Below are 15,124 nucleotides of genomic sequence, written 5' to 3'. Positions count from 1 at the left end.
GCCACAAGAAGCAAGAGTTGGGGAGGAAGAGAATGAAATTTCAGTAGTCAAAATGGCATAGCTGGCAATAGAGGAGAGAAAAGAAGAAAATATAAATAGAACAAGTGATTGTGAGACAGAGGAAAGAAAAGGGAAAGAGGAGAGAATGCTACAGGAATAGGAAGGAGGAGTGAGGACAGAGCAGGAGGTACAAACTTTTTCCTTCTGTGTCAGAAAGCAATTTTCTTGTATAAATGGAGTATTCATCAATGTGTCAATTCATCAGGTCCTTCACCTGCCAGGAATTCACAACAATTGAGCATCTCCCACGTATTAGGAGTTCTCGGGACAAGACTCAGGTGATATCAATAGGCTCTGCTTGGGCTTATCAATTTTGTTGGTTTTTTTAAATCTAACTCATTTTTTAACATGTCCTCATCATGGATTTAGAAACCATCTTCATATTTCTCTATACCTGTGCCTACAGTTAGTGTAGGCCAATTGACTTTCTTTGACAAGACCTGCTTGCTGGTTTCTAATGATGTCTTAAAGGATTCATAGGAAAATGAGACAGATTCATATGGCTGAGTGAAGGTGTTTTTCAACACTGGACAGACACACACCCAATTAGAGGACTTTTCTCTCTCAGCTGTTTGTGATTACTTGTTATCCAAAAATTCTGCTCTGTCACTCAGCTCTATTAGGTTGCATTTGGCAACTGGTTTATGTTCCAGTTTTAGTTTGGTGGTTATTCAGGCTTTTTTCCTCAGTCAAACCATTTTCAAGGCTTAAAAGAGTAGTTCCTTTGTTTTCCTTAGTGACGTCTTCCCTGCTTTAGATGCTAATGTGTCTTTAATGGACCCTTTTGAACCTTTATCGTCTTCCTATAAGGACAGCAGTTTGTCACTAGCAGTTAGCTGGGTAGAGTATGTAAATAACAAGCTTTGATGGCAGAGTCTCCTTACATATTTTTCCACAAGAAGCTAGTAATGCTTATACCACAGCCATTTTTTTTTTATTAACAGTTGTTCATTTTCATTCAGCCTAATTTATATATTTGCCTGTATTTTTTTCTGACTCTTCATGCTCTTGATGTCCTGTCACTCTGGGTCTCTCAAACAAAGCCCTTTGGAAAAGCTCAGGTTTCCTGTAGCTTTTGGCACTACATCTAAAGGTAATCACCCAAAGACTATCAAACAGGCTTTGGATTAAAATAAGATCTTACTCTTTGAATACATTTCTTCTTTTCCTCTGGTGTAGGCACAGGCCACCAAGTCTCAACATCTATGGCATGCATTGGGAAAAGTCTTTAAAAACCTGTAAGAGAACTGACTTTTAGGTAGGATATCCAGTCTGTTAGAGTTGTCTAACTTGAGAGGTAACTACAAGTCAGTTACTTGCAGTAGGATCCATGCAGACAGATGTTCAAAGGGACATTTCAGATGCTCCATTCAGCAGCTGGAATCTTTGGAGATGCCTTTGTGTGTGTGTATCCCACCACCCATGTTTCTTCCAGTATGGTATAACATTCTTCTGGATATTGGCATTGGTGAAGGAATTAAGTGGTGATCAGGCGGCTGTACTATTTATGCCTTTAGAGAAGGGTTGCATGAAATGTGCAGGGGGCACATGAAGCCTCCATTGGACAGTGGGATCCATATGGGTAAAAGTCTCTCCGAGAACTTCAGATGCTATAATGTAAGTTTTCTTTGTGCAGTGAAGCGAGTCATAATTATTGCATTTGTTCCTACTATAATATGCAACAAAGAAAAGCCTTTTATTTTTTCTGCTTTTCATTTAAGTGAGAATTTGATTTCATTATCATAATTTGTTAGTATATATCTTCAATCCTGACAGTGAATTCAATACAAATATCCCAAATGTATGTGATTAAAACGCTGACATGTATTTGAAAATACCAGTGGAGACTATGCATCATGTTAAAAAAAGAATTACCAACCAATAACAATGACAGCTTGTAATTTTACCTACATTTTATTGAACAGATTTAGTATTAAATAAACTTTCTAGTTCCCTATATATCAATTTTCTCCAAAGTAAAGATCTGTTTACTTATTATATTGCAAGTTATTGTTTTTAGGTGCATAATAATACAGACAAGTCTGTCTGTGATACTAGGGGTCTTTGACTGTTGTAGATTAGAAAGGGCCAGAGCTCTGTTTTTCAATGTTGGTTAGTAACAATTTTATATTTTTGCTTGGTGTTCAAAACAATGCTTTGATCATGTGTCTGCAGACAACTTTTTGTAAATTTTGTAGTTTTTCCTTGTCAGTAATCTTTAAGGGGAATAAGAAAGGAAAAGGGAGGGGGGTTTGTGGATACTGAATATTACAGCCAAGGCAATGTATTTTCAAAGCAGTAATAAATAGGTTCTGCAAAATTATTCATTGCTTCATGGCATGGTTTCTTGACCTTTCAACAAGCAAGTCAGTAGACCATTAGTGATGTGAAGGATGAGTATGAAAGAAAGAAATGCTCTGTCTTTTATGTAGATTGTGGACCATAAACCTAAACATTCACCTGTTTTCTAAACATGGCTTTGAATTAGGCAGCCTTTTGGACTATATAAAATGCTTTAAAATATAAAATTTTATATGCATAATCTTTTTTTTTCTGTTCTTAATCAGAATCAAAGCATTTCGAACCCTCCAAGAAGCTCTCAAGTGTAACTATGAACACTGGCAGATTTGGGAGAACTACCTTCTCACTTGTACAGACATTGGAGAATTTTCAGAGGCAATCAAGGCCTATCACCGGCTCATGGATTTACAAGAAAAATACAAAGATGTGCAGGTGGGATAGAGTTCTGTTTGTGCCGTTGACATGTTTCCTGTATGTTCATTTTTTCCATGACAATGAAATAAATTTTCCAAAACCATCGCAGTACCAGTAGCAAACTTGACACTGAAAGCTGTCTGAGCAAATTATGAGACTTTGACTGTAAGAAGAAATAATGTAAAGCAAACAAGACCTATCCTGATCCCAGTGTCTGTCTGCAAGCTTTGGAGAAGAATAAGTTGAAACTCTGCTGGTCAGGCTGATCCTAAAAGTAAACATTTCCCCCCTTTTCACATGCTTAAATCCCTGTTGGCATTAATGTAAATGATTTTAGATCTTATAACTATAGTCAGGAAAACATTTTCCCTAGTTGTTTAAGAATGTACATCTTGCACAAACTGGCCGTTGCACTTAAACTAAATTTCATGTACTGAACCACACATAATCACAGTATTAAATCTACATAATCCAGAACTGTGAAAAAATAAAACAGGAACCATATGCACTTTTTAGGGTAATGAATGAAAGCTTGTTAGTTTCTGTGGGTTAAATGCATACTGTGAGCCTGGGAAAGTTTTATTTGATGCTCATATAATTAAAGGGTCACTGTACTGTGATAGTTAAAAAGCGTATTTAATTTTTTCATTGGCAATTTACTTTTTTTAAGAGTACATGAGTCATCTGTTATAATAATAAAGCTACTAATATGAGTAATAAAACAACCACACACAGTCAGCGTGGTGCTTGATACAAATAAAATCAATCAAATTTGAGATACCTAAACCTGAAAAGTTCTTCTAGCAATTGTGTGCATTTTAAAACTGATCAATATCTGCAAAAGGTATATTGTATTCTTTCAAAACTTACACATTTTTAAAACCAAGTATTTCTTCTTTAAAAACTCTTAAATTTGAAGTTCTTAAAAAAGGTCATATATTCACTATAATGCCTGTATCCTCCCACGTGTCTGTTTGGTGATTTTATTGTATTTTTTTAAATTGAGAGTTACAAAATTTGGAGGCTCCTTAAATTCATCAACATCTTACATTCAAAAGAAAATGGTAGTTTTCCATGTGGTGAGAATTAGCTTGTTGGCAGCTATGCTGCTGGCATTCTGCAGAGACCATGTTTATTCATGAGGATATACTGTAGACTTTGTTTAGGAAGTGCCCTTCTAAATTGTTGATTTAAACAATAGTCTAGTTACACAACATAACCCATACTGATTTTAATATCGCTCAGGTCAGGCTGATTGTCTACAAGGGCTAGAATTTCCTGCATTCCTATAACGTGAACAAATGTGCCCATTCTGATGTGTCATTTTACAAGTTCATAGGTGTGGTGCCTGGTTATTTAAGAGTAATGCTGTTCAGCTTCTAAACAGCCAGGGGCCACCTGCCACACAGGCACCCCTTCATTGTACTGTATCCCTGCATCCCACCCCTTGGCACACTGCATTCTGCCCTCTGCTGCACCACAGCCTGTGCCCCTATGCCCCTGCTCCACAGTGTGCCCACATAAGCACAACCACCACCACTGCACCACACAGCCCCAAGCTCACCTTCAACTCCCTGTGCCATGCTTAGCAGCATCTGTCCCCAGGTGTGGGTGCAGAAAGCAGAATCCAAGCAAGCTGGGGAAACAGCCCAGAGACTGGCTGCTATTTCAACTGGAGAGATGAGGGAGCAGAGCCCAGATGGAAGCTCACGGGCAACAACTCAGCCACCTGCGAGCTGCCAGTTGCACAACTGCACAATCCTGTTTTAGTGTTCTTTATCCATTTTAGTGTATTCTCTCTCTCTCTCTCTCTCTCTCTCTCTCTAATATATATATTATATTTCCCGTATAAATTTTAGGAGTATTTGGGAGTCTATAGATGTTAAGTTTGCTTTTGGTGTTCCAGTACAGATGTCATTATATAGTCCAACTTATGAAATAGTTTCCAAGTCCTTTCATCTTTTTCTGATACAGCAAATATACAGATAGAAGGATTCTCATGAAAATCCATCAGGAACAAGCCCAAACTCTTCTTTAGAATTTCAGAAGAATTCATATTAATAATTTTATAGAATGGAAGAGAATACTTTCTTAGTTAAAAAATGAATTGAGAAAACTAAGAAGCTTGGAAAAATTTTACAGAGCACTCACCCACAGTCTAGTGTGTGCTGCTTTCTTTCTACTTGCTTGTTGTAGGGTCCTCTGGTACAGAACTGATTGTACTGACTTATTAGTTGCTTATTCAATTTAGAAAAACTGTGGTTCAGTAAGTTTAGACCAGATTCTTAGTTTTATTGCAGTATAGTTGTCAGTCATATTTTTATGTAAACACAGTTTCAACTCTGTAAAATGAGACTATAACTGAATCTAATATGTTTTCTCTTTGTACATTAGCTCATGGCTTCTTGCTTCAGACCTGCACACACAAAATGCAGTTGTGAGAAATTATACTTCCTAGTTGTTCTCCATAATTATTTCATAGCCCTTCCAACAGCAGAAATTCTGATGCAGGACATTTTAAGATTCAGTACACACACACACACCTGCTGCAGGTATAATTCAAGAGGCAAAATATTAACAAGCTTGTCAGTGTATGAAATGAAAATTATCTGGGGGAGTGGACATTTGTGGATTAATATACCATTGATCCTTCTGGATCATGGTGTATGCATGAGAGGTCACCCGGACCTTCAATACCTATGGCTGCCCAGACCTTCCATCTCTCTTTAGGCCATTGAGACAGAATCTAAAGACCCAGCTGAGTCCAGACATTTGGTGCCTCCATGGCTGTAGCTGTATAAGCATCTGGGAACAGAACCCTGGTCTCCTGTGCAGTAGACAGGGAGTCTATCACTGAACCACGGGGAACTCTGGATTAATCTAAGTGCCATGGTAACATTTAAAATTTGCATGGAGTAACATTTAAGATGACAATTTGGAGCTTTCGCAGTATAATTATTAAAAGGATGTATTCTTTTAAAGTAAACAAAACTGCCATTCATGTATTTAAAAGAAAAAAAGAAGTAGCCCTCCATCTCTATACCTGCATATCCTCTAAGCTTTGTGATATGGCCATATTTCAATTGATATAGCCAGATTTTAGTATGTTAATTGGAAAATAATGATTGGAGCAAATTGGTGAGACAGAATGTGGACTCTTATCACAGCTACCCAGATACTAACTCCTCTATGAGTAAAAGGTCATCAGTTCCTAGGCTTGTTAATCTTGGCATCTATATATTACAGTAGACAGGAAGAACATAAACGACAGAGAGAATCTGTCAGCTTTTTAGAAGCACTGCATTAAGGTGTCTGTGATAATAAAGGTAGAATAAATGTTCGTTGTAAATCAAGCAGTGTTAAAAAACTCTGATTTTTGAATAAGCACATTCCACTTTGTATTTGTGGTAGTCTTAACTTTTTTTCCAGTGGTGACCCTTAAAAAACATTACAATTCTTCCTTATATAATGTATTTCATCAAGAGTATTATTTCTATGTTTTCCTTTACTTCCTGTGGCATTTACCTTAAATTAACCTTACCTTGTTGAATTATCTGTAGCAAGGGGCTAGTTGTTAAGACTCCCACACTGATGATATAACCTGTAAATTAGTTACAGTTCACAGGAAAAGATCTGGGGGGGTAGATTCTCAGTGGGTGTAATTGTCAGTTTAACCTCTGTATGTATGGGGGCAAATGTTGGCAGAGGGTTTTGTAAAACTGCTAATCAAATGACTTTTCAAAATGCAGCTTGCTAGAGCCAAGCAGTCAGTGCTTATTTGTAAAGTTAACATGTTGAGGATAATAGGCAGCAAATGCTCTGTTGGGGGGAAGGAGCTAGAAATTTGCTACATTACTTTCACAAGCAAGCCTAGGTACTGGTCTCTATGAATGTGAATACAAAGTAGGGATTAATGTGAAGGCAGAATACCACAACAGAAACAATGTAACAGAAAAGTTTTCTTTTGCTCTTATGCTTTACATACTATCCTTATTTCTCTGGCTCATACTTCTATATCCTTTCATAATGGGAAGCAGTAGCAAAAGCTGGTTGTGCTCATATTTATAAGGGAACTTTCCAAAGGGAATTTGAGATTGGGAAGGTGGGAATTAATACTTGTCAGAGGCACCTGGTGCTATAATAGTCACTTAGCTGATTTTCAGCTTTAATGGGAAAGTATTTGCAGTGAATATATTTATAGGAAACAGCCTTAGCAAATGATAACTTCTCATGTGAAACCTGTTATCTGAAGGTCCTTTCCTCCCTGGGGCTTTGTCATTTCTGATTATTACCAGTGGACTTTTTTAATGTTTTGAGTAGTTAATTTTTTATGTGAAAGGAACTGTTGTAGAGCACATGAATCTCATTTCATAATTACAAAATGTGTCAAAATGTGTATGGTTGTTTTTCTTTTTTCATTATGCATGTTGTACTTGTTAAATAAGATGGGTCACAGAAAGAGGGATATAGGTATGGTGGTATTAAACACACAAATGCTTAGTATAATCCATAGATTGTTTTAAAAGACAGGAAAATAAAAGCTGTTGTTTTCACAGGTTCCTGTATAATCTAACATCTGTTGAATGTAGTAGTGTTTTAGGGCATATGGCCATTTAACTTCCCTCAGAGGAGATTTAAATGAAAGTTTAACAATTTACAGTTGTGGTCTAATGATGGAAAAGCTAGTGAATTGGTTGCCAGCCTTCTTTTGGTATTTAGATGCAATGAACCGGCAATTCTAACTAATATATTTTTAACAATACAGCATGACCAAAGAGTGTCAGTATTTCATTAATATTTAATGGATTCTATAGCCCCAGCTTTCATGTTTTATTTTGACTAAGTCTTCAGTGATGAAGAAGGCAAACATGGGGATAGATTATGCTGGAAACATAAGCAAAGCTTGAGCTCTCTTGATATTTGGGTTATTTTTTGACATCTTTGCAAAATCCTGGATGCCTGAGGCAAGTAGCTACTTTTTCCCAATGGACAAATAAAATATTTTTAGTTTTTTTCCATTATTGTCATAGTTATCATGCCTAGATTTTTGTGGACTGGTAAACTACCTGGGTTGGAATATTCTCAATGACAGTTTTACAAGGCTGGAAACAAGGAGTGAGAATTTGGACATTTTCCAGTTTGACCATACTTTTCTGAGTATATGTATGTAGATATGTGCACATGTGCGTGTGTGTGTGTGGTCCTGGGAGCAGATTGGAGCTCAGCACTTCTGGTAATCAGGTATCTTATTTAGTTACCTACATAAGGATTTAAGATTCTCATTTGGGACATCCATTCGTTAAAATGTCTGGCAACAGAAATTGTTTACATTGTATGTTTGATTCACCACTTTAAAAAATTATTTGAAAACTAAATCGCATCAAGTACATCTGATGCATTTATCCTCCTTCAAAGACAGATTCCCAGCTAATGTGAATTCTCTTAGTTCCATTCTTGACCTGTGGTACGAGCTTGGACTTCAGAAAAAAACCTTTGTGGTTTAGAAAAAAAGTTTTGGTCATAAACTGAGCAAACTTGACCAATCACTAAGGCATAAAAGAAGAAACACCAACCTTTTTCTGATAGAACCTGCTTTTTATAGTAATTGATTATACTTGTTTTGTAATATTAACACCCATTTTAAATTTACTACATTATTAGCAAGGAATTTTAAATCCGTGCGGAGAATCATTTGATTGTTATCAATTCTGACTAATAATGTAATTATATTGCAACACTGAAAAAAAGTATTTGTACTAGAAACATGTCATTGTATCATTGTATTTATGTGCTGGCTTAAAGTAAATTTGTTATTAGAGTATATTTACAGCAATCAATATTATACAACAATTACCATGACTAGTTCAGAATGTAAAATAACCTACACTGATTTAAGTCTCTTGTAGACATCTCTATTTTAAGGGATCTAAACTTTTTTGTTTTAGTACGATAATAGTATATGTCCGTCTATGTTTCTGGGTTTGTTATGAGTAATTCTTATACAGAAGTTAGCTTATGTTTTCTATTATATGGATTTATTTTCATACACAGAATCTTACTGTTAAGTATTGCCTATGATGATTATTTCTGTAAAAATGTTAAAGACCATTATTAGGGTTGTAAAGTCAAGCATTCACAAATCCAGAAATACCAAAAATTAATGAAGTTTACATGTCCTTAACTCTGTCCCTTTTCTTTAGGTACATTATGATACAGTCTATTAATTAGGTGTCCAGAACTGCCTTACAAAGAAAGTCCAGTGCAGATCTGAGTTTGGAACATGCTCAGTGCAGAAGAAATCTGGGGATTTTAGTTGTGAAGCTCTAACAAATCTCCACTGAGTTTGTGCAAACTGCAGGAGTTTTTAAAAACCTTATAACATGGCTACATTTGGATGGATTTTCACAGGGGGGGCAAGGGAAGCACATGTCTGACACAAAGGCCGCTCCCTGCTAAATGTTAAGTCCCTGCTTCAAAGCATTGGGATGCCAGAGCTTTCCAAAAGAATTCAGTGCATACTTTGCATTGAAAATTTCAGTCCAGGCTGTTAAAATTTGGTAACGTTCTAAACCACTGAAAAGAGGGTCTTCTAATAGGAAATCTTGGCCAACCTTAATAATAGACAGTTCTTCCCGCTCTCTTTATAATAGTGTGAAATTCTCTGTCATACACTGCTGTTGTTTCCTGGATTACTTGTACCAGCCTATCTAGGCAAGCACAAACTTTCTTCTATAGCTCACTAAGGTTGGAATGAGTGACCTTGTGCTCACCTTCTTCTCCCATAGAGTCCCTTTGCAGGGGGTCTGTGTAAGGTTTAAATGAGTGAACTTCCTTTATAACACACTTAGTACCCCATATCATTGCATGCTTGTAAGGCTAGATCATGCAACTGTCTTTTGTATTCTCAAAAGATATAGAATTATTAGATAATGTACCTCAGAGTCCAGATGCTACAGAGACTGTGTACATGTTGTTTTTAACTTGAATATGGAAATAAAATTTCCTCTGACTATTTTCGAAGGTATTGCACATCCTGGTCAGGGCTGTGGTAGATGGAATGGCCGATCGCAGTGGAGAGGGCGCAGCAGGATTGAAGGGAAAGTTGCAGGAGCTATTTGGCAGAGTGACTTCAAGAGTGACAAATGATGGGGAAGTCTGGAGACTCTATGCCAAACTGTATGGGAATGGACAGAACAACAATCCTGAAGATACTGAAAAGGTAAACGTGGACTTCTGCACGTGCATTTCTGAGGAGTCCTTTATCCTCTAGTGGTCTAATAACTGTACAGAGACACAGCATGCATTTTGCTATTTTGTCCTTCATATTTTGATTTAGTTGCACTTTGTTCGTGGGGGCTTTGTTTCCTTTCCCTTAAATCCTCTCCATCTATATTTTTGTTGGGTGGAGAAATGATGATTCATTTAAAATGTTCCATTTGCTTTCAGTTTTTTATATATGCATACTTCTGTATATCTAAATTTGAACCTTCTTTCTTAAAAAAAAATCTGACAGCATCTGGTGGTTTCTCCAAATTCGTATGTTCTTTTCAACCATAATGGCTAGATTTGGATTATTTTTTTAACTGTAGGCCTGGGTTCTGGAGAGAGAATGATAGCATTCAAAAAACAGTGGCCTACTTGAGCTGCCATATGTCACTCAAAATCTAGACTCGTAGTCTGGAAGACTGGTCTGTTCTTGGAGTTGCACAGGAATAGGTGTTCCTGAATAACATCCAGAATTAAAGTGTTTTGTATTTTGCTTAACCTGGATTTAAATCCTGCTTTTAGTTCTAAGAGGTGCACGATATATTGGCATATCATGCACCATATCAGATCGGCACCAATAAAAGGAAAATTGCCATCATTGGCAATCAGCTTTTTTGGTTGGTGTAGCCAATTAATGTCACCGATAAATGTTGCATGCATGCATACAGCCACAGCATGCATGCGGACAGGAATGCAGCCAGCCAACTAGGAGAGCAGTGTCTGTCTGGTAAGTCTGTGGGGTGTGGGGGAGGGAAGGGGCATGAGGTGGGGGCAGATCAAGGCCCCCACAGTGAGGGAGGGAGTGGAGCTGGGGCTGGGGCAAGGAAAGGGAGAGGCACTGCCCAGCTAGGGTGGGGTAGGGTGTGAGACGGAACCACAAGCAGCTCATCTGGGGAGGGGTGGCATCTCACTGCCACTGTGCGCACCCCTGGGGGAGGCATGGGGGATATTTTCCCCCCCCCCCCCCCCCCCCCCCAGATTTGTGCTCAGGGCAAGGGAGGGCTGCCTGCTGTAGGCTCAGGGCCAGGGGCTGTGCCAGCCTCTTCCCAGCATGGGGGCTGTCCTGGAGCTGTGCTCAGGGCAGGGCAGGGCAGGCAGTGGCGGTGCTCGAAGGGAGAGGCTATGGGGTGGGCTATGGCCACCCCAAAATTGGCCACAACCCCTCTCCCAGCACCACTGTCACTTGCCCCTGCCCCACCCCCCTGCTGGGAAGAGGCCAGCACAGCACCCAAGCCTTCAGCGGGCAGTCTGCCCTCACCCCACACAAATCTGGGGCCACATGCCCCCCATGTGTCCCCACAATTACATGCAGCAGTGGGGAGCTTCCCTCCTTCTCTACCCCTGCTAACATACATCTGTCCTAATATTTTCTTCTATTTTAGCCTCCAACCCTCCTTCCCCCCTACACATAGCCTCCCTGTTAAATCACAACTAAGATGACCATATTTTTAAAGTAACCCCTACACCACTGGCACTACTACTTTATTGTTGATATTTAGGGATGCTTTGCATTTGGAATGAACTTCCAAATTCAAGTAGACATGCACATTACCAAAATACATTTGAGTTATTGGATCTTACTTGAACCTGAAAATATAAAAGGTCAGCATTCCATATCTGCTTCTGAATTATATGTTTTGGCCGGGGCAGCAGTGTTGGTCAGTAAGACTGCTCAATATTTGGTGACACATGTATGATGCAGGTTGTTGGGCCTGTGGGTCACATGTCCCTGGTGGTGTACTTCTGATCATTTGCCCCTTCCTCATTCTGTTTTCTTCACACACCCCTCTGTGAATGACATGCTCTGATTCCCACTGTCCCTTTTTTCTTTCAACTGAACAATAGAAATTATTTGGCCCATTAAAAATTCAGGAGTAAAGGACACTGCAATATCCTGAAAGCTATCTCCAAACACTAACTCGGGCACAAAATATAACTGAGGCTCTGTCTATACTATGAATGTCAGGTAGCTTGTTTACATCAAAGTTTTCCTCTAACCCAGTTAAAAACATGGTTTCAATTTGTACAGTAGAAAGGACATCAGCTATGTTTTGTAACTAGAACAGTTATGAAACATGGTTAAAATCTAATCTGTCCTACAAATCAGCCCTCGTCTATTTAGTGTACACTTGTGTTGTAACTGAGTTCCCTCAAGTGGTTGAACATATAGATGGGGCATGAAAAAGAGCTGGGGCAGAACAGCCTTGGGCTGGCAGGTGGGATTGGGGGTATCAGCCCTGAACTCCAGGGGGTGACAAAGGGGCTGGCAAGAGCTGGGAGCCTGGTCCTCAGCTGGCTGGGCTAACTGGGTGCAATTTGCACCCAGCAGTCACTACCTACACATGCGTTTAAGTACACTTAATGACTGCACTGTAAGATAGTCATGTCCCTGACAGTACCATCTTATGTCAGAGTTAATTAGTTTACTGTGCCCTAATACCGGCAGATGTGTGGACTGTTATGCTTTACTGCAGAGCTAGTCTGCTCCACAGTAAAGCACACGTACAGATGCACCCACTGCATAGCTTCTTTATTTTATTACACAATATTTGAAAAGTGAGATAGTGAGACATTGAAATAGTGAGAGCATTGCGAGAGAGGTCACTCTGCCACCAAATTTATCTCGGGCCACCAGTGCACTTAAATGAAGGTTGCATTTTTTTAAAACTGTCATATGACAAAGAAATAAATTGTGAGGGAATACAAAGCATTTGCAGCTTTAATAGCATTAGAGACAAGATGGAAAAAGACCTCTCTTAGTAGAGTATCCCTTTCCTCTATCTGCCAAAACCAAGCTGTTCTCTTTAGTATGTCTTCTAGTATTTTGTTGACTTGAGGTTTAAAAATTTCAAACAGTGAAGCTTTCAACTTCCTATGGCAGAATATTCCACAGTATTCACAAGAGAAGGCTGAGGGGGGAACTGGTGACTGCCTATAAACTCACTAGGGGGGACCAGAAGGGTTTGGGAGAGACCTTGTTTCCCATAGCGCCCCCTGGCATAACAAGGAATAACGGCCACAAGTTGTTGGAGAGTAGATTTAGATTAGACATCCATAAGAATTACTTCACAGTTAGGGCAGCTAGGATCTGGAACCAACTTCCAAGGGAAGTGGTGTTGGCTCATACCTTGGGGGTCTTTAAGAAGAAGCTTAATGCCTACCTGGCTGGAGTCATCTGAGCCCAGTTTTTCTCGTGCTCAGGTGGGGGGTTGGACTTGAAGGGACAAGGTCGCTTCCAACCCTACTTCTATAATTCTGTGATTGAATATCTGAATTTCAACATTTTGGGGGGGATTCAGCCTGTTTTTCTTAACTAATTGTAACCCTGTATTCTGGCAGTGGCTTACGCTCCAAACAATTAGTCGGGTTGCATGTTATAATATAACTCAGTGTTGCAAAGTGAAATATGCAGGTATTTGGTCATAGTCTTGCAGGGATAGAAGGTTGTTGATAGCCAAGTGGGAAGAAAAAGTAGTTATTTATGCCTCTTTTTAACAGAATGACCAACTGGCACATGTTTTTAAGTAAATGGGAATGAAGGAGAAAATGATACTTATCTCTGTTCTTCCTTTTAATGATATTTATCTTCTGTTTTCTCCCGGTTGCAACCTGTACCCCTCCATTTTAGCTTTTCAGCTTTACCATTAATTCACTCCTGGACTGCTCTAACACACATTCCAAATTTACATGCCCATCCCAAATTCACTAACAGCCTCTTGCACCAGTTCACTCCATTCTCTCCAGAACTCAGCCCCAATCCATTCTCATCTCCGGTTTTCAGTTTCTTTCACTATACCTCTAACTAGAAGGTTGAGAATCCCTTCCATTCTTAATTAAAGTCTGTGTGGCTCAGTAACTTCTCCCTAAGGTAGAACCACGCTCTTAAAGTGCAACGCCTGAGCAATACTCCAAGCTCAGAAGTCTCTCTTCCTATCTGACAGCCTCTAGTCAAACCACCTACATGTTCCGGAATCTAGGAAAGCAGGTGGTTGAAATCAAGCATGTGAAGGCAGTTTTATACTTGACCTTTTTGAGACTAGCCTAGGGGTGGGCAAAATATGGCCTGCGAGCCGGATCCAGCCCTCAGTAGGTCCTTATCTGGCTGTAACACATCCTGCTGCCCCCTAGGCATGCAGTAAGGCTGGAGCATCTCTGCAGCTGGACTGCCTTTCTAGGCAGCCCAGGTGGTGGCAGCTCCTTCCGGCTGCCATCATCGCTGACTTCAGCCCCGCAATACTGGTGGGGATCTGTGCTGCACAGCTCCAACCTGGCATGCCCCTCACGCCTGCTTCAGGCTCGCCTGCCCAGGCTCAGCAATGGTGGCCTGGGAGAGAACCTGTTGCTCAGCATGGGGGGAAGCGGCCCCTCCCCCTCGCCACTGCCAGCACTTCCTGGCACAGCCACCCAGAACCTGCACCAGGCTGCCCTACATCTGCTCTGTGCTGCCACCACTGCCCCGTGAGGCAGCCCAGAGGTGGTGGCGACGGGATGCAGTGCAGCCCAGCATGGGCTCCAGGTAGCTGCAGCAGGAACCTCCAGCAGCAGCGAGGGGGAAAGGCTACTTTTCCTCCTCATTGAGCAGTATCTTCTGTCCTGTGCTGCCGCTGCTGAGCCTGGGCAGGTGAGTCTGGAACAGGCTTGGGGTCAGGACCATGCAGTGTGGGTCTGCTAGTACCGCGGGGCTGGGTCCAGCAGTGGTGGCAACCAGAAGGAGCTAGTGCTGCCTGGGCCGCCTAGAAAGGCAGTCCAGCTGCGGAGCCACCCCAGCTGACTGCATGCCCAGGGAGTGGTAGGATGCACAATGGGCAGGTGGTGTGGGCCGGGCAGGGGCGGGACTGCGCTCAGGTTCTGGCTAATTCACTCTGGTGGAGGGTGAATCCGGAGCAAGCATGGGGTAGGGCAGGAGCTGCGTGCTGTTGGTGGTGGCGGGGAGGTTCCTCAGGGTGCATGGGCTCTGGGCTGTTGTAGGGGGGGTCAGGCACTAACTGGCTCACTGGGGGCACACAGGGGGTATCCCATACACACCCCACCACACCCACAAGCCTTCCCCTGAACACCCCACAACCACGCCCTTCCTCACACA

General features: G+C 40.7%; 1 protein-coding gene across 1 annotated transcript in view; it reads left to right on the top strand.

Annotated features, from left to right (window-relative positions):
- The window catches only part of TTC27 (tetratricopeptide repeat domain 27), a 303,716-nt gene that overhangs the window by 280,574 nt on the left and 8,018 nt on the right, over nucleotides 1–15,124 (top strand). Inside the window, exons 16-17 of the mRNA XM_019527431.1 lie at nucleotides 2,628–2,793; nucleotides 9,797–9,994. Coding sequence (XP_019382976.1) covers nucleotides 2,628–2,793; nucleotides 9,797–9,994 — 364 coding nt within the window. The remainder of the gene's footprint in view (nucleotides 1–2,627; nucleotides 2,794–9,796; nucleotides 9,995–15,124) is intronic.

This window comes from Gavialis gangeticus, unplaced genomic scaffold (genome assembly GCF_001723915.1).
Source record: "Gavialis gangeticus isolate Ggan-Ray unplaced genomic scaffold, GavGan_comp1, whole genome shotgun sequence".
NCBI lineage: Eukaryota > Metazoa > Chordata > Crocodylia > Gavialidae > Gavialis > Gavialis gangeticus.
The sequence above is the reverse complement of the archived record's forward strand: the minus strand, read 5'-3'. Positions and strand labels throughout refer to the sequence as shown.